Source organism: Moschus berezovskii, chromosome 20 (genome assembly GCF_049115385.1).
Source record: "Moschus berezovskii isolate FMDL1 chromosome 20, NW_MosBer_1.0, whole genome shotgun sequence".
NCBI lineage: Eukaryota > Metazoa > Chordata > Mammalia > Artiodactyla > Moschidae > Moschus > Moschus berezovskii.
The window spans coordinates 35,598,028-35,622,263 of record NC_142479.1 but is presented as its reverse complement, the minus strand read 5'-3'; the positions used below and the strand labels follow the sequence as shown (position 1 = coordinate 35,622,263).

At 36.2% G+C, this 24,236-nt stretch overlaps 1 protein-coding gene across 3 annotated transcripts in view; it reads right to left on the bottom strand.

Annotated features, from left to right (window-relative positions):
• Positions 1 to 879: 879 nt before the first annotated feature.
• PAFAH1B1 (platelet activating factor acetylhydrolase 1b regulatory subunit 1) overlaps positions 880 to 24,236 on the bottom strand; it is a 66,217-nt gene continuing 42,860 nt past the window's right edge. For all 3 annotated transcript variants that reach the window (XM_055403669.2, XM_055403653.2, XM_055403662.2), the window contains 9 exons: positions 14,904 to 14,988; positions 14,301 to 14,375; positions 13,205 to 13,411; positions 8,682 to 8,850; positions 6,813 to 6,915; positions 5,868 to 6,096; positions 4,346 to 4,447; positions 1,955 to 2,111; positions 880 to 1,064 (listed from right to left, as the gene is read on the bottom strand). In XM_055403669.2, the coding sequence (XP_055259644.1) occupies positions 991 to 1,064; positions 1,955 to 2,111; positions 4,346 to 4,447; positions 5,868 to 6,096; positions 6,813 to 6,915; positions 8,682 to 8,850; positions 13,205 to 13,411; positions 14,301 to 14,375; positions 14,904 to 14,988 (1,201 nt within the window). In that variant the 3' untranslated portion in view covers positions 880 to 990. The remainder of the gene's footprint in view (positions 1,065 to 1,954; positions 2,112 to 4,345; positions 4,448 to 5,867; positions 6,097 to 6,812; positions 6,916 to 8,681; positions 8,851 to 13,204; positions 13,412 to 14,300; positions 14,376 to 14,903; positions 14,989 to 24,236) is intronic.

The following is a 24,236-nucleotide window of genomic DNA, read 5'->3' as shown; positions in this document are numbered from 1 at the left end:
GTTGAAGAACAAACTGCTGTATTTCTCCCACTCCCTTAAAATGGGCAAACATAACCTTTTCAATATTTCTTTGTCATTATGTTATGCACATTGCACATCCCTAAAAAACATCAAAAACAAATAGTGATTTGTACCATGACACACTCAATGGGAAGATTAAAATCTACTTGGGAATCACATCACTATACAGTCTAATAGTATGGAGAATACAACTAGAAGTGTGTCTAGTGTGGAAAAGAGAAGTTTAGAGTATTACAGTGTTTTTTTTAACCTGTTTACAAAGCAGTAAGACCCAAATGAAATAAATGATCTGTTATTAGTTGCTGAGATTTTTCTTATTTCAGATTTACAATCATTTTCTTACATAAATATACCACTAGCCTTTGCTTGATAGGCTGCCAAAACAAATGTATCCCACTGATTTGGCAAATGTGTCATGACAAAAATTCCAATATGTAATCCCCATTAATTACATAGATGGTTCAGAAGATTTTGAATTGTAGCCTTATTATCTAACATCCTTAAAGAAGATTAAGCACACTTAAGTGATGTTACATAGATACACATTTCAGAAAAAGCCCTAATAACCACCACTTTCCCCCAAATGAGGCCATCAAGTCAGGCACCAACAGACAGCAGAAAGAAAAACAGGAATTAATAATCCAACATAAAATGACACTGTCAACTATTCAGTTTAGTGCCCTAGTTCAATTTATTCAACTTCTGCCTTCTTAGGCCTGGTGTGACCAATGCCAGCCCAGGTTTTTAAACCCTATGGTACTTCTAGACAACGTATGTAAATTTACAGTATACAATTTGGATTCACCATGCATGAATACTTTGTGTGTAACATTTAATAAGCTCAATCTACATCCAGAATAATTTACATGAAAGGACAATATTTATTTAAACAGAGCTCGATGGGGTAACCATGGTATCATCAGAGTGCATCCAGAGGAAAAAAGGGAGGAGGGGCCAAATGAGACTCAATCAACGACACTCCCACACCTTTACTGTTTGATCTACACTGCCAGTAACCACATATGGGGCCGTCTTATGGAAATCTGAAAAAAAAAGAAAAGGCTTACTTTAAAATCAGATTGAGCCACAAACAATGTTTAATAAGGCACAAAATAACACGTTCAAATGGCAGGAATACCCATTTTTTCCTCTATTCAGCCACATATCCACCCCAAGCAGATGTATCACAAGCTTACCAACTAGGTAAGGGAATCTGAAACAATGAAATCCTATATTAAATCTCTAAAACAAAAGTACCTCCCCCACTATCCTCTTTCCAACTGAGGTTGAATAAACACTGAATTCTAACAGCAGGGACAGCCTCAATGCCGCCATTTACTGAATACTTACTATGCTCAAGGCTTAGTACTAATGCTTTATATTCATTTAATCCTCCCAACAATTCTGTAAGGTTTAAACATTAGCCCTATTCTACTGCTCCATCTTCATTATTAGATCCATAATACCCTAAAATATTTACTATCTTAAATTCTAAATTCAGGTCCAGATGATATTGAGGATGTTTATTAAATGTAAATACAATTCTCTGAGTTCCCAGTACACGGTAGTATATACGTGCCAGAGGAAAAAGGTTAACATTTCCTTTGAGAAACTTAAAAACTAGTAGGGAAGAAAAATTACCCATCAGAGTGGTCAGTAAGCATCCTCTTCATAATTCTAGTTTCCAAAACCAATGTTGTGCAATGGAGAAAGTTAACTGTTTTATTATAAGGCTGATGATGGAGAGAGTTAAGGAAAGGAGAATTTCAAACAAACAGTAGAAATCCATAAGGTTTTTTTAACCTGTCTTCTCTATTCTGCCCTGAAAGCCCAACTTCATTTCTTACCTGGAAACATCCATAGGGTCAGATTAAACTGTTAGGTCTGGCACTCCAAAACCTAACTGCTCAGAAACCACATAACTCGTACATACCCAAGGAGGTAACAAAGTGTTCATGCGCATTGAGGGTCTTCATGCATCGCTTGTTCTTGTAATCCCACACACGCAGGGTCTTGTCATCAGCGCAACTCAAAATAAACTTCCCCCCAGAATGGAACAGAACTCCACGTACCCAGTTATCATGACCCACCTTAAAAAAAAAAGGTGTATGACTTAATAAAGGGATAAATAGTTTAAGCAGCATCTATGAAAATAGTTAAGGCATTATTCAAAGTGGATTGAAACTACATGCACTAAAAACGTCAATGCCAAAAAGGCACAAGGGGAAAAAAGTCTAGGGAATCCTTCTAGATTAAAGGAAACTGGAAACTAACAAGATATGACCAGTAAATGCAACACATATAATACTTAACTGGATAGTGGCTAGAATAGTTACAAAGGACACTACTAGGGTAACTAGAGAAAATTTAAATATATAATGTATTAAATTTCTTCAGTGTGACAACTTTATTAAGGTTTTATATTGGGGTCAAGTGTCATGGAGTCTACAGGTAACTTTCAAACTGTTCAGTAAAATCTACAATACACACATGGAGAAAAGAAAATGCTGACAACTGGCAACTCTAGATGAAGGATATGTAGTTATTTATTGCATTTCTTTATTCATCCATTCATCTACCTATATCCCCTGTCCAGCAGTTCCATTTCTTACAATTTATCCGAAGAAATAATAAAGAAAATGTGTAAGGTGACTAATTAGTTAACAAAGATGTTCAACAAAGCACTGTATGTACTGAGTATATCTAACGACATGAGCAAATGCCACATACCTTCTAAGTTAAAAGTCTACTGCAAAGCACTATGTATAGTATACCATGTTCACATGTTTTTAAAAGGCCACCATATTCATCTACATAGTAATTTAAGAAGAGAGTTTAGAATAGTCCAGTCCAACAGAATAGCCATTAGCCATGTATGGCTATTTATATATAAACTAGCAATAAATTAAACAATTCAGTTTTTCAGTCTCACCAGCCACATTTCAAATGCTCAATAGCTGTCTGCAGCTAGTTGCTACCATGCTGGACAAAGCAGATGCAGAACATCAACACACCAAGTTCTAATGGACAGCTCTAATCTAATGATAGTAATTAGTAGGTATGGTAAAGTGATCTGAGGGTGATTTTCTTCTTTTTTCTTTCCTTTTTATGTTTATTTCTCAAATTTTCTACAATGTAAATAAACTATACTGCTTTTGTAAAAGAACCCCTAAAAAGAGCTAACAGTTAAAAAAAAAAAAAAGATGACCAAGGCAATACATTTTTGGCCTTGGTTTACTTTTCCTTCTTTGCTCTTGTTTAAAACACTTTGTTATATTACAGTGATCTCTAAAAGCCACCCACCAATCACTAGAGTTGCAGAAGATTCAATAAAAATCAAACCATGTTTCTTGGAGCCACACCAAAATAAAGCAGAAAAAAAGAATCCTCTTTCATTTGAAAAACAGGAGGCAGAAACCTCCAGGGAAATTAATGGTGACCTGTGTTGTTCCAGAAGAAGAGAGCACATGCTTTCTGATTTTTAAATGTAGATCATGTTTTCAAACAGCAACATAGTATATTTGAACTCAGCTCAGAATACTGAGAGGAAATTTTTTAATCAGTTCTTCTTTTTAAAATATACTGCATATCTATTTTTTTTATTAGAAATCTAGCATTCTAAGAATGCCAATCAGTTCCTGATGATACTTCCATATGTGTCTACCATATCCCATACATAGTTGCTTCAAGATACAATTAACACCTAAAGAACCTCTAAACAAACATTCATGCCAAATTATAAAAGTTGCCACTGGATTAATGTCCATGGACCCCCTTAGAACTCCTGAAGGCAAACAAGAAAGTTCATAATATCTTCTTATAATTTATATATCCTCATACTAAAATCTAGATGAAATAGGCTCCTAAATGAAATAAAGATTTCCAAGTCACAGAGCTAATACTGTTCATTTCTGAATGCTTAAAATAACCAAATAAAACTGGAACATGAGAATAGACAGTAAGTTAAAAGGATCCATTTTAAAAGTAAATATGAGACCAAGAAGCATAGTTTCAAAAAATATAAATGAGTCTGTAATATTTGTTTTCCACATATTTCATAGGAGATATTACATAATTTTAGAGATACAATGGCTAGAATCTCCCTCCTAGCACTGACTGGCTTTGCAGATCCACTGTATAATGTAATATTCTATAGAAATAACCTCCATATCACTGTAACCATGCTCTTAACCAAAAAGTATCTTTATAAAGAAGTTATTTTAGAACTTAATTCAGATTTACTAGGAAATCACAAGGCACCTGACCCCAAAAGATACGCACAAAGTAAAAATGCAAAAGCAGCAGTGAAATTATGCAAACTCACCAGGGTCATAAGGCACATGCCAGTACTGACATCCCACATCTTGATAGTCTTGTCCCTGGATCCAGACAGTAAGAATGGCCCAGGTTTGCCACTTTTTTTAGTCTATAGAAAATATATAAAAATCAAATTTCCTGGGCAAGAAGTTAGGTAACTTTAACGACAACTACCCAATAATGATCTGTATTTCTAATTTTGTAAAAACGCATTTTTTGACAAACAAAAACTATATGTATTTTAGGCATACCACTTATGTTCTGAGCTATGTATACAAATGATTACTACAATCAAGCTAATTAACACAATCATCACGTCACATTACCACATTTGTGTGTGTTCTGTGAAAAGAACACTGAAGATGTACCCTCTCAGCAAATTTCAAATATACAATACAGTACTGTTAGTCACCATGCTGTACATTAGATATCCAGAACTTATTCATCCAAGGTCACAAAGAGTTGGATACGACTGTTACTACCCCAGCCGCAATGAGTCTATGACATAGGAAGTAACCACCACCAGGTGGCAGTAAAAAACAAACAAACAACAACAAACACTAGCCAGCCAATTAGGAAGAGATTACCAAGAAAGCTTGATTTTGAAAAATAACTGGTGGGGGTAGGTGAGGGTGACAGAGTCTTCATTTATTAAAATTAAAAGAAAAAAAAACCCACAATAGGAACGTTGCTATGAAAAAGAAATGTCAATTTTGGCTCATACAACTTATTTACAGAAATAATTATTCTGTAATTTTAAAAGTATTAATTACAAAGAATGAGATCATGAGGAGCACAAATGATCAAGAATATCAGACGCCTCCATATGAAATATTCTTCATTTAAAACAAATGGTATCCTTGTTTTTATCTTTTGGCCATGTCACATGGCATGTGGGATCTCAGTTCCCTGATCAGGAAGCTGAGTCTTTTAACCACTGGACCATCACTGAAATTCTGAGAAAAGCTATTCTCCTAGAAGATGACTTTAACTTCTCCCATAAGTTTATTTTGTATTGGTATACTCTTAAAACAGGGACAATTATAATTTATGATTAATTTAAATGACCACTCACCCTAACCCTAGCACACATCAAAGGTCAACTGACAGCAACAATAATCACTGGTTAAAAAATATAAACACATCTATCTGCAAGTTGGAAAGAATTTCAAGACTTAGAATTCTGGATGAAGATTTTATCATACTTTGGCCATCTCATGCGACGAGTTGACTCACTGGAAAAGACTCTGATGCTGGGAAAGGTTAGGGGCGGGAGGAGAAGGGGACGACCGAGAATGAGATGGCTAGATGGCATCACCGACTCTGTGGACATGAGTTTGAGTGAACTCTGGGAGTTGGTGATGGACAGGGAGGCCTGGCATGCTGTGATTCATGGGGTCGCGAAGAGTCAGACACGACTGAGCGACTGAACTAACTAATGGCATGAAACAGAGACTCGGGGAAGGTCATTTAAGGTTCTCAAATAATAACAGCCACAAAATCATGAAATAACACAAGTCATATAGTACCTCAGATCCTGTTGCTTCAGAGATGGAAGAATATGAGCTTTCAGGAGCCCAGGAAATGCATTCTACCACATGCTCATGTTCTCGAAGCTCAGCCTTGCATTCCTTTGTTGCTACGACCCACACACGCACAGTCTGGTCATTGGAACAGCTGGCTATCAGAGTGCCGTCTTGATTTGGCCGCACCATACGTACCCATTCTCTGTGTCCTGTGAATGTCTTCACACAGTAGCTGTGAAAATACATAATAATTTATGCTGTGAACGGCAATCATTGGGACCCTTCCCAGAAGCGATATAAAACTAGCTATGCACTGGAACGAAGAAAATTGGCATCATATGCAAGTCAACAGAATACACGTACATTCCCGGTTAATAAAAGAGGGAGACAGGCTGGAAAGTCAAACATCAGTTAAAATAAGCTGATGGAAATATCATTAAAGAGCTACCCAAATCAAAATCTAGAAGGAAAAAAATAGAGAGAAATATAATCTTTTAACTAAGCACACACAGTAAACCTAACAAAAGTATTTCTAGCCATGTTGGGGGAAAGGCATGCTCTTACTAATCTGGACAAAACCAATAGGTTAAGGTTTTATTATAACAGTCATGTAATTCTAAGCACAACCAAATTAAGCCTAATGGGGCATACCTGCACAAATGTTATTTACATTTTAATTCAACTCAGAGAGATCACCTAAAAGAAGACCACAGAGAAAATAAGCCATTACATAGAAAATGGCTCTCAAGGATATAGAGTTTCTTCCATAATTTCTCTGTTTCTTTTGGGTAGACATTAAGAGATTAAAACTTAAGTTTTAAAATGTAACTGTCATGGTAATCATTCTGGGTTACAGCCAAATTTACGAGAATAATCAGAACATAGTTTTGGACTTTTTGTTGAATATTATTTCTTTAAGCTGATGCCTTTTCAACCAAATCTGCTTACCCAGTTTGCACTTCCCACATTTTTATAGTTTTATCCCTTGAGGCAGACACTATATGATCTCCATTGGGCATGATGGCTACTGAAGAAACATTGTGGTCATGGCCTAAAACACAAAACACAGTTAAATTTGATAAGAAACTTGGATTTACACAAAAATGTAATGGAATGTTAAGGAATTAGTAACTAATAAAACAATTCACAATGAAATAAGTAGCCAGCTCAATTTACATTTCAACCTGCACAACTGTTTTAACACGTTATTGACTAGAGACCTATTAATGCCATAGGGTATTCATTTCTGCAAAAACCCCCCAGCCAATGTGTTAAAATCACAGGTAATCGGTACCATCAGCATTTGAATATACTAATACACCATACGTTTTTGAGCACTAAAAAACAAAACAAAAATTTCCATGGTTGCTATTCTAACATATAAAATAGAAATAAGATTTACAGAGATGAACAGAATGGATAAGAAAAATAGGCATTTGGCTCTATGTAGAAACTAGTGGTTGAAAGCTTTCTTTTTTGTGTTGATGTGCACAGGAGCAAAAAAAAAAAAAAAAAGAAAACATTATTCATAATGCTAACTAGCTACCCTATGGCAAAAAAAAGTCCCAGAATATTCTCTTAAGTATCACATCATTTAAAGGAATATACAATGATTGGAAAGAACTCTTTAAGTCAGAGCAATAAGATACAGGCTACCTAACAAAACAGAGATTTTACGAAAGGATTCAATAAAACTCCTTTAACTGGTAAACTTCCCTAATGCACTTAAATTGGGGAGTGGGGGACATAATATTCAAATTACACCATCTATGTAATTGCATAGCTTTCTCATGTGCTAACATCACTGGATAATCTATTTAAAAATAGTTTAACACAGTATGTGTTCCTTATATAAAATCCAAACATCCATATTTCATCATGTTTTAAAAAACAACAAAAATCCTTATTTAGGGACCACCTCCTATGTACCAGGTACTAAACCAGATGATTCAAGCATACAATCTCATTTTATCCTCAGAAGCCTTATGGCTTCAATTCTTAATTCAATACTTAAGTTTTATTAATCTTACAGATTAAAGAGGTTAAAATTTCCTAATGCCGTAAGTAAACAAGTAGGACTCGGAATCCAGGTATCTGCTTTCAAAGCCCATGCTCTTTCCAGAAAGCCAAACTGCTTCAGAAAATAGTCTCCAGGACAAGGAGAAGATAACAATGAGACTACAGTGTATGTGGAATATTAAACAGTGAGCAAGGGAACCTGGGTTCCAGCTTTTACTGTATCTATCCTCTAACTTCAGTTTCCCAACTGAGAAAAATGGAAAACAGAAATAAAAAAACCACCTCAGTAACTTCATTTTCTCTTTTTCTCAAGAACGGATAGATTTTCTCATCCAAAAATATTTCTGAAAATAAGTATTTTATAACCACTAAGAGATACTTCCCCAGTGGCTCAGTGGTAAAGAATCCACCTGCCATGCAGAAGACACAGCAGACGCAGATTCAAACCCTGGGTTGGGAAGATCCCCTAGAGAAGGAAATGGCAACCTATTCCAGTATTTTTGCCTGGAGAATCCCATGGACAGAGAAGCCTGGTGGGCTCCAGTCCACAGGGTCGCAAAGACTCGGATACAACTAAAGCGACTGAGCACACAAGCATGAAGAGATACTTAAAACCTCGAAACAGAGACAACTCTCAATGACCATGACTATCCATGGATTATCTATATCATATGCTCCTCCACTGACACAATAGGATTGAAGGAAGGGAACCTGCACACTGTTAGAAAACATTATCCTCCTTCCCCCTGCAATACTATGTTAGAAACCAGTATCAAAATGCTATTCTCTACCCCTTACCATGCATGGTTCTGATGCATTCAAAGCCCTGAAAATCCCATAGCTTAATGGTCATATCTGCAGAACATGAAGCCAGAAGCTTGCCACTGTGGTCGAATGAAATATCCTGTACAGAGTCTGTATGCCCCTTAAGAGTTCGTTCAAAATCTCCAGTCTCATAATCCCACACCTGTCAAGTGAACAGAAAATCAGTTAGCATCACATCATTCCTTTCTCAGTTCACATTTGCAGGCCAGTGTGGCACTATACTGACTAACCAAGCAAGTAACAAAGGATAACTGCCTTGGAATTATTACATCTTCAAGCATAAATTGGTCTTTTCTCTACAGAGAAAAATGATTATTAAATAAACCTCTAAAACCACATTTAGTAAGTATCCACCACAAATCTAATCACGCTAGTGACTGCCACAGAACAGAGTCCCGTCTCAGCCTGACAGCAAGCCACAAACAAGTTAAAAAGTAAATGTAAGTACCAAAAAAAGAAAAAAAAATTTCATGAGCCTATGACATGAATTATATGTAGAATATTAGGGGAATGATGAAGGAATACCCAATTCTACTAGACAAGCAGAGCTCAGACATCTAAGAAGCCAAGGAAAGACTTCACAAGATGTAACTGTCTTTAAATAGCAGATTAACAGAAGCATATGGTCATTTTGATCTAAAAGCATTGAGCCACAGTCACATTTTTAAAGATAATTTTTCTAAGATGATAAAAATAATGAACTATCAAAAGTAATTATTATTATAAACACATCTCAAGAACACAGTGAACTCTATTCTGGTGGTCAAATGCTAGTCTTAAATCTGTAACTTAACACTAATTATGTACATGCTCTAAAATCAAATGGCTGATTCTATTCTTACCATAATAAAATATATCTGCGATAGGGTGTATTTCAACCAATTTAAAGAAACTTAGAAAATGCATTTTGAAATCTAGAAACAATTTAAACATCCAATATTAGGGAAATTACCACACAGATATAAAATTTGCTACAGTAAGGAATCTGTGGCATGGATATAATAATGTTACATAAAAAAACACAAAAGTATGCAACTATGCAAAAAAAATGCACACAAAAATATACTCTAGAATTTCAATTTTCAATTATTCTAGTTTATAGAAATAATTACTTTTCATATATTGACCTTATATCTTGTCATTCTGTTTAAATTCAGTCATACTTCTAGCAAATTTCTGAAGAATCCTTGGGATTTTCTACACAGAAAATCATGTTATCTTAGTAACATTTGCAGGTAATATTTCTTCCTTTCCAATCTGTATGCCTTTTATTTCTTCTCTACTGCACTGGCTAGGCACTCTAATACAAAGGTGGATTTAAGTGATCACTGATCCCTGAACTCAAGGGAGAAGAACTGCTTTAACTGATATGGTATATCACACCAATTAATTTTTAAATATCGAACCAATCTTGCATTTTGGGATGAACCCTACTTGGTTATGACATACTAATTACTCCTTTTATGAACTGCTGGATTCAATTTGCTTATAATTCGTTAAGGATTTTGCATTTATGTTCATGAATGTTATTGTATCAGTCTACAGGACTTTTTTTGTATTATCTTTACCTATTTTGGTATCTAACTGTTTCAACACCAAGAGTTCAGGCGAATACTTTACATTCTGAATGGTAAGGTGTGACCTTGAAGTTCACTTCCATTTCAGTTAACTTTGTTTCCATGCATTCATTAAAGAACACTGAAGCACCTTCCTCTAAAATATTAATAAATATACCCAGAACCGTGTCTCTTCATAAATGGTAAGCAAACACGGTAATGTAGTGTTTATAAATGTCAGGAATTAAAGATAACCAATTTTTTCTCTACTGGGTATTTACCTTTTGTATGATTATAAAATAAATGCTCATGATAAAAAAATCGATAATGTACTGATATAAAGGCAATAAAAATATCCACTGTTCTACCAATGGCATGATTTTCCCATTTTTTCTATGCTGTTTTTTTTTTAAAAGTACAGTGACTATGTATACGTCATTAACCTGTTTTTCCCTTTGTGTCTTATCGTAAGAATTTTTCCACGCCATTAAAAACTTACTGGCAAATGTTCTTTCAGAAGTAATTCCTATTATTTTCTAAACAAAAGGAAAATTTTTTTCATTACTGTAGAAAACATTATAGTGAAAACCTTTGGATACTGAAAATATCCATCCTCATTCTGAAATACTTAGGTCTGACAGTGATGGCTGAAAAAGAATTTTGAGTCAAAAACCAAGTTTTTTAGCCCTTCATATATCCCTAAAATTGTTCTCCTGTAAGACTGTATGAAATGTAATGACAATGCCTGCTTCATCAAATTCTTACCACAACTGGGAATTCTCATTTAAAAAGTAAAATATTGGGGCTTCCCTGGTGGCTCAGTTGTCAAGAATCCACCTGCCAATGCAAGAGACACAGTTTTGCCCTCATCCAGGAAGATTCCACAGGCTGTGGAGCCAACTAAGTCCGTGTGTCCACAACTAGCCTGTGCTCTAGAGCCTGGCAGCTGCAACTATTGAGCTCACATGCCACAACTACTGCAGCCTGCACTCCACAGCAAGAGAAGCCATCACAATGAGAAGCCCACACAATGCCCTAGAGTACCTCCTGTTTGCCACAACTAAAGAAAAGCCAGCACAGCAATGACCACCCAGCACAGACAAAAATGAAAATAAAATAAAAAATAAGTAAAACATAAAAAGTAAAATAGCTTGCTAGATTTGACATGTATTTTAATTTACATTTCTTCTACTCTTAGTAATGAGGCCAAAGCTCTATTGTTGGTTCTAGTGAGAATTCCACGGACAGAGGAGCCTGGAGGGCTACAATCCATGAGGTCGCAAAGAGTTGGACATGACTGAGTGACTAACATTTTCTACTATTAGTAATGAGGCCAAAGCTCTACTGTTGGTTATTTTTCCTTCCTCTATGAATTACCTGTTCATGTCATATAGTCCATTTTTTCTATTGAGATGCTACTGTTTATCATACTTGTTTGAACTCTATAAAGTTGGCAATCTGTCCTCTGCTTTACTAACTGAAGGTATTTTTTCAGTTTTGTTTGCTGTTTATTTTTCTTAATATTTAAGAACTAATTCTAAGTGACAACTAGAAATAATGTTTCAGATATTTAAATGATGCAATTAAAATACTGTCATTAAAAATGACAAAAAATGATGATTCCATTAGAAACAAAGAAAAGTATTTCTAAAATAAGTTTAATCAAAAAAGGAAATAAAAAATACAAATGCTTGTCATTAACAAAACAGCCATGTGTACACATTAAATAAAGACTAAATGGAAGAGAGAATTTTAGTAGTTGTTGAGATATGTGCTATGGTTACATGTCAAGCTTCTAAAACTTCCATTTGTAATATTTTAAAGTTGACCCAATAGATGGCACCTTAGCAGTTTTGTTTACGTTTTTATACCACTGCTGCAAAATCAAAGGTTAAGACTGAACTTTCCATCTATTTCACAAGCCTATCTTAACCCCATGCTTCATGACAGGAGTGCAGTTTTTAGTAGACAAGACTATCATGAAGTTAATAAATTAAATACATGTCAACATAATTTGAAAGACAGCAACATATTAGTGTATTAGGTAGTCATCTCAGCCTACAGAAATATGTAATGCAAGTAGGTATATAAGACTGTCTTCAAATCACTTGGCAGCATGCCCCATCCATCATCAGCCCATAGGAAGAAAGGAAGCCATTGAATTAGAAACTAAAGAAACCACAAAAGGAAAACATACAACCTGTTTAATTTGAAGAACGGGTTAAGTACATATATTTAAGTCATGCCTGCATTATATGCTGACTGTTGCTATATGACAAGAACAATCTTGGCAATCTACTCACATTTTCTTAGCTATACCTCTACAAATGAAAGTTAAAATCTAGAACTTAATCTGAAATAACCTTTAGATAGAGAAACCTACTTAAAATTTTAAAACTATGTTTTACTTATCTTTCTGTACGTGGTTATACAACTGTCAGTGTACTGCGTATGAATCAAAGGAAACTATAAAAACAACTTTTTTCCTAATTTAAAAAGTCCTCTATTGAATTCTTCTGCACAATATATTCATCCCCTGAATTACCAGTTTTATAATCCTATATTTGCATCCATCACTTCTGCTTATCAGTTCAGTTCAGTTCCATCGCTCTGTTATGTCTGACTCTATGCAACCCCATGAACCACAGTATGCCAGGCCTCCCTGTCCATCACCAACTCCTGGAGTCCACCCAAACCCACGTCCATTGAGTTGGTGATGCCATCCAACCATCTCATCTTCTGTCATCCCCTTCTCCTCCTGCTTATAAATAAGGCAAATACTTATACTTCCAGTCTTCAAGAAGAAAAGTTATTCAAGTACTAAGTGACCTATTATTGTCCAATGTTAAATTGATGACACCCAATTTTCTCAAATTAACATTAAAGTTGCTTTCATCAATTATCCTATTGTACATCTTTCAATTTTGAAAGAAAAACTACCTTAATTGTAGCATCCTCTGAAGCAGAGACCATAACACTGAACACAGGATGGAAAATGACTCGAGTGACTGGACTCCTATGACCACTCAATGCGTATTTTTCTGGTGGACGGGGAATCCATTCTTTTGGGTCTCTTTTTTGACCAAGAGGTCCACCCGACGTAAATTCTTCTTTTGCTTCATTTAGTTTTGATTCTAATTCCATAACCTTAAGAAGGAACACACAGCAGTTATATACAGATAGATTCTGATAAAAATTGTATATTTGGTACTTTTAAAAACGACCTTTATTTTGCATCCACATATGCAGAATAAAATTTTAGCAATTTACAAAGCATTTGTTAGATTTAACTGAAAATTATCTATATTACATATCACTAAAATCTTAGTGGGGTGACAAAACAGCACACTGAGAAAAACTCAATGCAACTGTGTCTTAACCCTTTAAGAAGAATTTGGAAGGTGCTGGATACGACTTGAGGAAGAGTAGGAAACCTATCTTGATCCCTTCTAATTCTGCCACCCTTAGTAAAGTTTTTCCAAACTCCATTTACATTGTACCTGTTAACCAGAATATTCATAGTAAAAGCTAACACTACTGACATCTATGTGCCAGGCACTTTTCCTAATAAGGGATTTTATGGATTAAATCATGTTATAACAATATTATTCATTCTGAACTTTGCCTAGTGAAAGTACAAATTTTAGGACCAGAATATTACTTATTGCCCTCACTTAACAGATCAAAGCTCAGAGAAGAAAATGACGTCTAAGAGCACATTTTCGTGCTCTTTTCCTAGCATCATATTGGTTCCATGTGTTCTTCCCATCTAAGTGTATAAATGGGTTCTTCAGTACCAATTCCTTGAAGTCAGGGCTGTGTTACATTCAACCCAGCCAGTACTCCTGTTTGCGTAAGTTAGCAATGTATCAGCAATGGTCTGTATATGTCATAATGCATAGAAATGTATTTTTATTTATCTTTTTAAGGTTAAACATAATTGCTAACACAGAAAAAAATTTATTATGTTGATACTTTCAAAGTTTATATTTAATATAATACTCTGAATACAACTAAAAGAAAAAGATTTTGTTACCTTCTTTTGTAATCTAATAACAGATGTCCACTTTTTTTCCAAAAGACCAGCATATTTCTTATCTAACTCTTCATTCTAGAGAGAAAAAAAAAGTAGATTTTAAAAGAAAGAAAGAAAGGAGGGCTCAAATACAAAAGCTCAAGCCAAATACAAAATCTCTAAGCCCAAACATTACTAAAATTATCTGATTATACAAAGAAGGTGTGTGTCAGTGGGTGAATTTCAGGTTTAGTACCAAGCTGAAACTGCAATACTTTGGCCACCTCATGCGACGAGTTGACTCACTGGAAAAGACTGTGATGCTGGGAAAGGTTGGGGGCGGGAGGAGAAGGGGACGACAGAGAATGAGATGGCTGGATGGCATCACTGACTCTGTGGAAATGAGTTTGAGTGAACTCCGGGAGTTGGTGATGGACAGGGAGGCCTGGCGTGCTGTGATTCATGGGGTCGCGGAGAGTCGGGCACGACTGAGCGACTGAACTGAACTGAAAACCATAATAACAAATGACAAGATTTTGAATAACTGAGGTGACTGCTAACTATTGATACTTCAATAAAATCTACTCATCAACTATATGAGCAACTGTAAAAAGTCAAACATACCATATCTAATTCAGCTTCCTTTTTAAAAACTGAATATGCTTCTTCATAGCCATTTGAACGAAGATAATCTGCTATAGCTCGATTTCTGAAAGACAACAAATTCAAATGACTCTTAATAAACTGTCATTTCTATGTTGAAGAAAGTGTTTTTTAAAAAATCTCATAAACCTTAAGACACTCTTTTTAAGAGGATTACCCTTCAAATCATACAAGCATTTCACAAGAAAATGAACCACCAACCCCACAAAAGCCTCTAAAATAGTTAAACCTTCATAGCACATCCATAAGATTATAACACTATTCTTGAACTTTTACTTGTATTTCTAATGCGTTGCTTACCGTACAAGTTGTAAGATCAAGATCTGGCTTATATATAACTAGTTATCATTTTGTGACAGTAATTATCAATTTTGTTCATGTTTACACTTAGCCCTCCCTTACTATTAATACTGTCATTCTTACAGACACTCAAGGAGTAGCAAATGAAATTTAGTTTTGTAAGGAGAATTGTTCTGGTAAAACTATAATTAGTATTTTAATATTAGAGACAACTTTAAACCATGAGAGTGGGTGGAAAAAAGGCACAAGCTACAAATAGTACAGTATCATAGAATGAGAAATTCATTTAGAATTACAAGGTTAGGACATCACATTTATGGGCCGTGGGATTGCAGAAAGTATAGTAGTATTACTGTGAGTCTGTGTGTACTTCTTACAAGCCTGTACCTTCTGGCCTGTTTTATTAATGGATAATTTGATTCATTCAAAAATAAGTTCTTTACATGAACCTGTAAATAGTACTACTTTGTAATTTCCAAGCAGTTCTACTTGGGCCTTCTTTAGTAATACAAATAGGAAGGCAATGGCTCTCTCAAACAATTTCATCAAGTACTGTGCTGTCAAAGCCTATATTACAAACAAACTAACCTTCAACAAATAAATTACCCTTTAGTAAGAATATCCCAAATGGTAAGGAAAACAAAGACGCTAAAAGACATCCACCTATCTCTTAGCTTTATTTCCTTCTCCAGGCAACAAAGGGAAAAACATCAAGGGTTTAAACAATCTTAGGTAGTATTTGTAAATATTCACTGTTCCTATGCAGCTCGACTCCTTCCTCCGAGTCAAGCCTGAGTGCTGGAACTTTGCCTGAACACACTACACACAGCTTACAATTCTGAAGCTCATGTAACAGACAATATGTACATGTAACATGTACAAATTATAGCAATTATTGTCTTAATGGACTTTTTTTTGGTAAAGGAAAGATAGATAAATGATGATACTTTTCTAGGTAAGAATATTAAAAGGAGAAGAAACTATATCCTTTTCCTTACTAAAAAAATCCCAATATTTTGAGATTAATACTAACATAAGCTAGCACAGGTCACTCATACCATGTTCTTTGCCTATATGTTCACATCACCATGTATGCATTAATCAAGTCACATATCTGCTCATTTCATTCAATACACTGAAAATCTGTCAGTAAATATTCATTTATGATATCACAGTTGTTAATATTCAAACAATTAAACAGACATACCAAATTTTATTTAAGCAATCATCTACTGCTAGACTTACAGGTTGTTTCCAATGTTTCAGCATTTAAAATAATGTTACAAATAAGTATTCATATAGTCAAGGCTTGTCAAACATCTTTACATTTAAGTCAAAAGATGCTACAGACTGAATATTTGAATACCCCACAAATTCTTATGTTGAAACCTAACCCTCCAAGTAACAGTGTTTGGAAGAGAGGCCTATGTGAGGACCTATCAGTTCAGTTCAGTTCAGTTCAGTCGCTCAGTCGTATCCGACTCTCCGCGACCCCATGAACTACAGCACGCCAGGACTTTTTATAAAGTTCTAAATCTAAAAAACAGCATTCACTGCCTCTTTTGATCCTAAAAACATGCTGTTAAATTAGGTAGAAAAGTGTATAACCCCTATATTACATAATTGAGAGATTGACACATTCAAGGTCATAAAACAGGTAGTGAAGCAATTTAGAGTAACAATTCCACTCAATATTTACTGAGCAGGTGGGGAAGAAACTGGCCAAGTAGGTGGAACACTACACCTCCCTCCTTTAAGAGGAGTTGTTCCATTTTCATATACTTCCATATACTAAATTTCTTCATATATGCTTTTAAAGTGGATCTACACTGCAATTTAAAAAGTCCATTTAAAGTGGATCTACACTGCAATTTAAAAAGTCCAACACACAAACTTTTAAAAATTCAAATACAAAAAAAAAAATACAGCTGATTTGTAATGTTGTGCCAATCTCTGCTGTACAGCACAGTGATTGAGTTATACACAAACACACAACACATTTTTTAAAATATTCTTTTCAATTATGTTTTATCTTAGGAGACTGGATACAGCTCCCAGTGCTATACACTAGACCTTGTCTTATATCCATTCTAAATGAAATAGTCTACATTTACCAACCTCCAAGGTGCAGTTCTGAGGTTATTGATATTTCTCTCAGCACCTTATGGCAGAAAGTGAAGAGGAACTCAAAAGCCTCTTGATGAAAGTGAAAGAGGAGAGTGAAAAGGTTGGCTTGAAGCTCAACATTCAGAAAACAAAGATCATGGCATCTGGTCCCATCACTTCATGGGAAATAGATGGAAAAACAGTGGAAACAGTGTCAGACTTTATTTCTTTGGGCTCCAAAATCACTGCGGATGCGGATTGCAGCCATGAAATTAAAAGACGCTTATTCCTTGGAAGGAAAGTTATGACCAACCTTGATAGTATATTAAAAAGCAGAGACATTACTTTGCCAACCAAGGTCCGTCTAGTCAAGGCTATGGTTTTTCACGTGGTCATGTATGGATGTGAGAGTTGGACTGTGAAGAAGGCTGTTCGCCGAAGAATTGATGCTTTTGAACTGTGGTGTTGGAGAAGACTCTTGAGAGTCCCTTGGACTGCAAGGAGATCCAACCAGTCCATTCTAAGGGAGATCAATTCTGGGTGTTCATTGGAAGGACTGATGCTGAAGCTGAAACTCCAATACTTTGGCCACCTCATGCGACGAGTTGACTCACTGGAAAAGAGTCTGATGCTGGGAAGGATTGGGGGCGGGAGGAGAAGGGGACGACAGAGAATGAGATGGCTGGATGGCATCACCGACTCTGTGGACATGAGTTTGAGTGAACTCCGGGAGTTGGTGATGGACAGGGAGGCCTGGCATGCTGTGATTCATGGGGTCGCGGAGAGTCGGACACGACTGAGCGACTGAACTGAACTGAACTGAAGGTGCAGTTCATCTCTTTCCCTCGCCCTCTCCTCTTGGCAACCACAAATCTGATCTCTGTGAGTCTGTTTCTGTTTTGTATATCAGTTCATCTGTGGCATAATTTTAGATTCCACATATAAGTGATATCATATAGTGTTTTTCTCTTTTTGACTTATTTCACTTAGTATTATAATCTCTAGTTGCATCCATGTTTCTGCAAATGGCATTATTTTGTTCTCTTTTATCACTGAGTAGTATTCCATTGTATATATGTATCACATCTTCTTTATTCATTCATCTACCAATGAATGGACAGGATGTTTCCATGTTTTGGCTTTTGTGAATAGTGCTGCTAGGAACATAGGAGTACCCTCTTTCTGAATTATAGTTTTGTCCAGGTATATGACCAGTAGGATTGCTGGATTATACAGCAATTCTATTTTTAGTTTTTAAAGGAAACTCCATACTGTTTTCCATAGTGGCTGCACCAACTCACATTCCCACCAACAGTGTAGAAGGGTTCAATTTCTCTACACTCTTTCCAGCATTTGTTATTTGTAGACTTTTTACTGATGGGTATTCTGACCAGCCTCCACACAAATTTTTGAAACCAAGAACGACTGACTAGATGTGGGACATGGGAGAAAATAGTTGATTCACAAGTTTTTGGTTCATGGTAATAACATTTACTTGGACAGAAAATATAGGAGAAGAAGAGGGGGGGAAAAGGGGGATAGGCAGGAATATAATTAGTTCAGTTTTAAATCTTTTGACCTGAAGTGGCTATAAGACATTTAAATAAAGATATACGATAAAGAAGGTAATTGAATATATAGATCAGAAGCTTAAGAGATGGATTTGATGTAAGGAAAGAATTTGAGAAAATTAGTAAATAGGTAGTAGTGTTTCAAACCATAAGTGGTGAAAGACACTTTGGAAGAAGGTATATAATGGGAAGATAAAAGGAGAGTAGACAGTAAACGATAGAACATTGACAGATATCAAGTTTTTTAAGAAGCCATCAGAAAGTGAAGAATCCTGTTATACTACAAGAATTAAGAGATGTCAGCAAGCCAATGGAGAAGGACGTTTCAAAGAAATGGAAATCGCTACCAGTGACAAAGATCTGAGAGAGGTAAAAAAAGTGTCCAAGCAATCTGGCTATTCAGAGGTCCCTGCTGACTTTATCAAGTACGGCTTCAGAACTTAAAGTAGCCTTAGTATTCTACCCTACAGTAAGACTTAAAATGAACACTGTAAAATACTGGAGTTGGGGATGGGCAGTGAGACTTGAGAGTATCAGGCATGTGTTCTCTATCCAATGAAAGTTAAATATCTAGTTAGTAACCATATTTACATTTAACAGTTTAGAAAAAGAGAGTTATTACACGGCATTCAGTTCAGTCGCTCAGTCGTGTCCGACTCTTTACAACCCCATGGACCACAGCACGCCAGGCCTTCCTGTCCATCACCAACTCCCAGAGTTTACCCAAACTCATGTCCATTGAGTTGATGATGCCATCCAACCATTTCCTCCTCTGTCGTCCCCTTCTCCTCTTGACTTCAATCTTTCCCAGTATCAGGGTCTTTTCCAATGAGTCAGCTCTTCGTGGCCAAAGTATTGGAGTTTCAGCTTCAGCATCAGTCCTTCCAATGAATATTTAGGATTGATTTCCTTTAGGATGGACTGGTTCGATCTCCTTGCAGTCCAAGGGACTCTCAAGAGTCTTCTCCAACACCACAGTTCAAAAGCATCAATTCTTCCGCACTCAGCTTTCTTTATAGTCCAATTCTCACATCCATACATGACCACTGGAAAAACCATAGCCTTGACTAGATGGACCTTTGTTGGTAAAGTAATGTCTCTGCCTTTTAATATTCTGTCTAGGTTGGTCATAACTTTTCTTTCAAGGAGCAAGCGTCTTTTAATTTCATGGCTGCAATCACCATCTGCAGTGATTTTGGAACCCAGAAAAATAAAGTCAGCCACTGTTTCCCCATCTATTTGCCATGAACTGATGGGACCGGATGCTATGATCTTAGTTTTCTGAATGTTGAGCTTTAAGCCAACCTTTTCACTCTCCTCTTTCACTTTCATCAAGAGGCTCTTTAGTTCTTCCTCATCACTTTCTGCCGTACGGGTGGTGTCATCTGCATATCTGAGGTTACTGATATTTCTCCTAGCAATCTTGATTCCAGCTTGTGCTTCCTCCAGTCCAGCGTTTCTCATGATGTACTCTGCATATAAGTTAAATAAGCAGGGTGACAATATACAGCCTTGACGTATTCCTTTTCCTATCTGGAACCAGTCTATTGTTCCATGTCCAGTTCTAACTGTTGCTTCCTGACCTGCATACAGGCTTCTCAAGAGGCAGGTCAGGTGGTCTGGTTACTCCCATCTTTTTCAGAATTTTCCACAGTTTGTGGTGGTCGACACATTCAAAGGCTTTGGCATAGTCAATAAAGCAGAAATAGATGTTTTCCTGGAACTCTCTTGCTTTTTCAATGATCCAGAGGATGTTGACAATTTGATCTCTGGTTCTTCTGCCTTTTCTAAAACCAGCTTGAACATCTGGAAGTTCATGGTTCACGGATTGCTGAAACCTGGCTTGGAGAATTTTGAGCATGACTTTACTAGTGTGTAAGATGAGGGCAACTGTGCGGTAGTTTGAACATTCTTTGGCATTGCCTTTCTTCGGGATTGGAATGAAAACTGATCTTTCCCAGTCCTGTGGCCACTGCTGAATTTTCCAGATTTGCTGGCATATTGAGTGCACCACTTTCACAGCATCATCTTTTAAGATCTGAAATAGATCAACTGAAATTCCATCACCTCCACTAGCTTTGTTCATAGTGATGCTTCCTAAGGCCCACTTGACTTCACATTTCAGGATGTCTAGCTCTAGGTGAGTGATCACACCATCGTGATTAACTGGGTCATGAAGATCTTTTTTGTACAGTTCTTCTGTATTCTTGCCACCTCTTCTTAATATCTTCTGCTTCTGTTAGGTCCATACCATTTCTGTCCTTTATTGTGCCCATCTTTGCATGAAATGTTCCCTTGCTATCTCTAATTTTCTTGAAGTGATCTCTAGTCTTTCCCATTCTATTGTTTTCCTCTATTTCTTTGCCCTGATCACTGAGGAAGGCTTTCTTATCTTTCCTTGCTATTCTTTGGAACTCTGCATTCAAATGGGTTTATCTTTCCTTTTCTCCTTTGATGTTTGCTTCCCGTCTTTTCACAGCTATTTGTAAGGCCTCTTCAGACAGCCATTTTGCTTTTTAGCATTTCTTTTTCTTGGGGATGGTCTAAAATATCATAATACTGAATTATCAAAGAGCAAGGGAATATAAACAAAAATACAGCAAATAAAGCTTAAGTTTAAATGTGTATGATATCATTAGGGGAAGTACAACACACTGATGATGTACAAAGTCTACAACCCAGTTCCAGAACAGTCTAGTCAATTCGATTTCCACATCAAATACCAGGTTCCCATGGCCAAGTAACTCTAGCACCACTGCCCCTGTTACCTCGCCACTCAACATCTATGCCAACTAAACTGATACTGAGAACACAGAACCTCTAACGCAGGCAAGGTGTACCACCATCACATAAAGAAAGAATAAATAAGACTGAAGAATCTGTTGGTTCTAACAAAAGCCTAAAGGGTGCTTCCAGAGTCTGCTACTAATTTCAGTTGTTTACTCAGAGTTGATCTTCATCACTTCATTAATGATGGAAGATGCATACCCTTGAAAACAGGAGGGCATCAAAGCACAAGTTTATAATAATCTCTCAAAGAAACTTCATCCACGAGTTAAGTAAATCTACTAAGCCTTTGGAGATGAAGAAAAACACGTATCACTAGAATCAAAGAAAAATTCACACAGAAGTGCAACAGGTCATTCTGAGTAGAACCAGAACCAATAAAGCCATGCAGAATCACAGAAAATGGCTAAAATCAAAAGAACAAACTGAGATGAAGGACTTTATGAACAAACAGAACTGGTTAGAATTTATGCTAACATATGGAACAGTACCATACTGGACACAGTCTACTGCTCTCCTTTGAAACTGCTACAATAACAAATGAGATTTTGTCTATCTAAACTATTCCTAAGTTTATTAAAAATGCAAGAATTGTATTTTAAGCACTTTCGTTGACTTCCTACATGCTCGTCATTCTTATAGCCCCAAGATAATCTTTGTAGCTGTAGTATCAGCAGTATCAGTAGTATTTGTAGCATCAGTCATACATAACATCCCACCACGACCAACCCACACACAACCTCACATGCTTATAGAGATAAGAGTATCAAAAGTTATTCTAAATGCTATGAACTGCTAGTTAAACAAAAACGACTCTAAAAAGACTGGATAACACCAACAATAAAAGCAGAATACTTCGGGGTCCCCAGCATTTCTTACCAACAAAACTGAAGCAGAGAGAATTACAGAGCATGCACTACAGGGAACTGAAGTGGAAGCTGTTTTTCAAAGGTAAAGACACCGAGGCTCACAGAGCTTAACTGATTCTTTTTTTTGGCTAATAAATAGTGAAGCTAAGAATCAAAATTCAGGTCTTCTGAAATCAAAATGACAATAACAGTGTTTCTTCAAACTGTCTCTAGTACTCTAAAGCTGAATAAAAATGTTCTAGGAATTCTATAAATAGTTAAACTTTATTGTTTATATGAGGAAAAACAAGGTTAAGTTAGAAACTGACAAATAGATGTCTTCTTACCAGGTCCATTACAAAAGACACACTGATCTAACCTACTCAGGAATGAGGAAAGCAATGGGGTTAATGTGCACTGCTCTAATAGGCTGCAGAGTCCCTATGAATGTGGGATCCCTACCGGGTTAAGAGGGCACGCCACCATGATAATGAGAAGAGAAAACCCAGCAGGACCAAACATTCAGGTTCATGCCACCAGGAGCACATCATCGTCTTTAGTGCCCTGCTACAGAAGACAACCCTCACAATGACCCAGGCAATGCCATTTTAGACAAACACTAAGATGAACTACACAGTCCTGGTGAAGATGTGAATAAAGTTCACACTATTGCAGGGGCATTCCACAAACTGCTGCCATACATTAACCAAATCTCAGACAGGCAGGTCACATGGTTTCTTAAGTATGCTACAGTCACCCACTGAGACTTTGCAGAAAGGGCAGAACTGATAAGGTAAGTTCTTGGCCATAGATCTTATACCTCTCCAACCTCCTGTGCCCTGACAAAGGACTGTAACAATCATCCTTCATCATCACACTTGAATATATTTCAAAAGAGTAGGCCAGGATTCAACTACTACCAGTTCTCGGACAAGTAAAGCACAGCAAGAGGTTACAATGAGACCTAATTCTGGCAGTGATGAAGTAAAGGAAAATAAAATTTAGGTAAATCAGGGTAAGTGGACTTCTATCTTCATCATTAAGTAAAGGAACAGGTACTTGGTATACTGAGGGGAACTGGGAATGAGAATATGATGAAGATCTCAATATCTATATGATCAAACGCTTCTTCAACATTCTTGATTTTAGAACATTCCTTAACAACAGAAAGGTCTTCATTAATATTACAAAGATATCTTATTAATATTTAAAAAAGAAATCCCTCAAACCTCCAACCAATAAATAATACTGTTAACAGTAAAACACTAGAAATATCTGCATTAATGCCAAGAACAAGAATGCCTATAATCACTACTACTTAAAATTGTTCCAAAAATGATCCACGTAAATAATAGATATATACTGGAAATGAGATTAAGGTATGGCAGAAATGGCTGAAAAATAGGACAGAAACATTATGAAGGACATGCAAGGCAAGAAAAAGTAGTTTAAGTGACATTTTTAAAAGACTTACTTATCAGAAGCATATAGGAAGATAAGATGGGATATCAACTAAATAAAGAGCATCATAAGTAAGCCCTAAAGCATAAAAGTAAAGATCACTTAAAATCAGATCATATTCACAACAGACATCCCTAGAATTACCTTTCCAAAAAAACTGGTATGGATCAAGTCATAATATGTCGTTCCAGTGCCGCCTGATGAATCATTCATTTACTTGT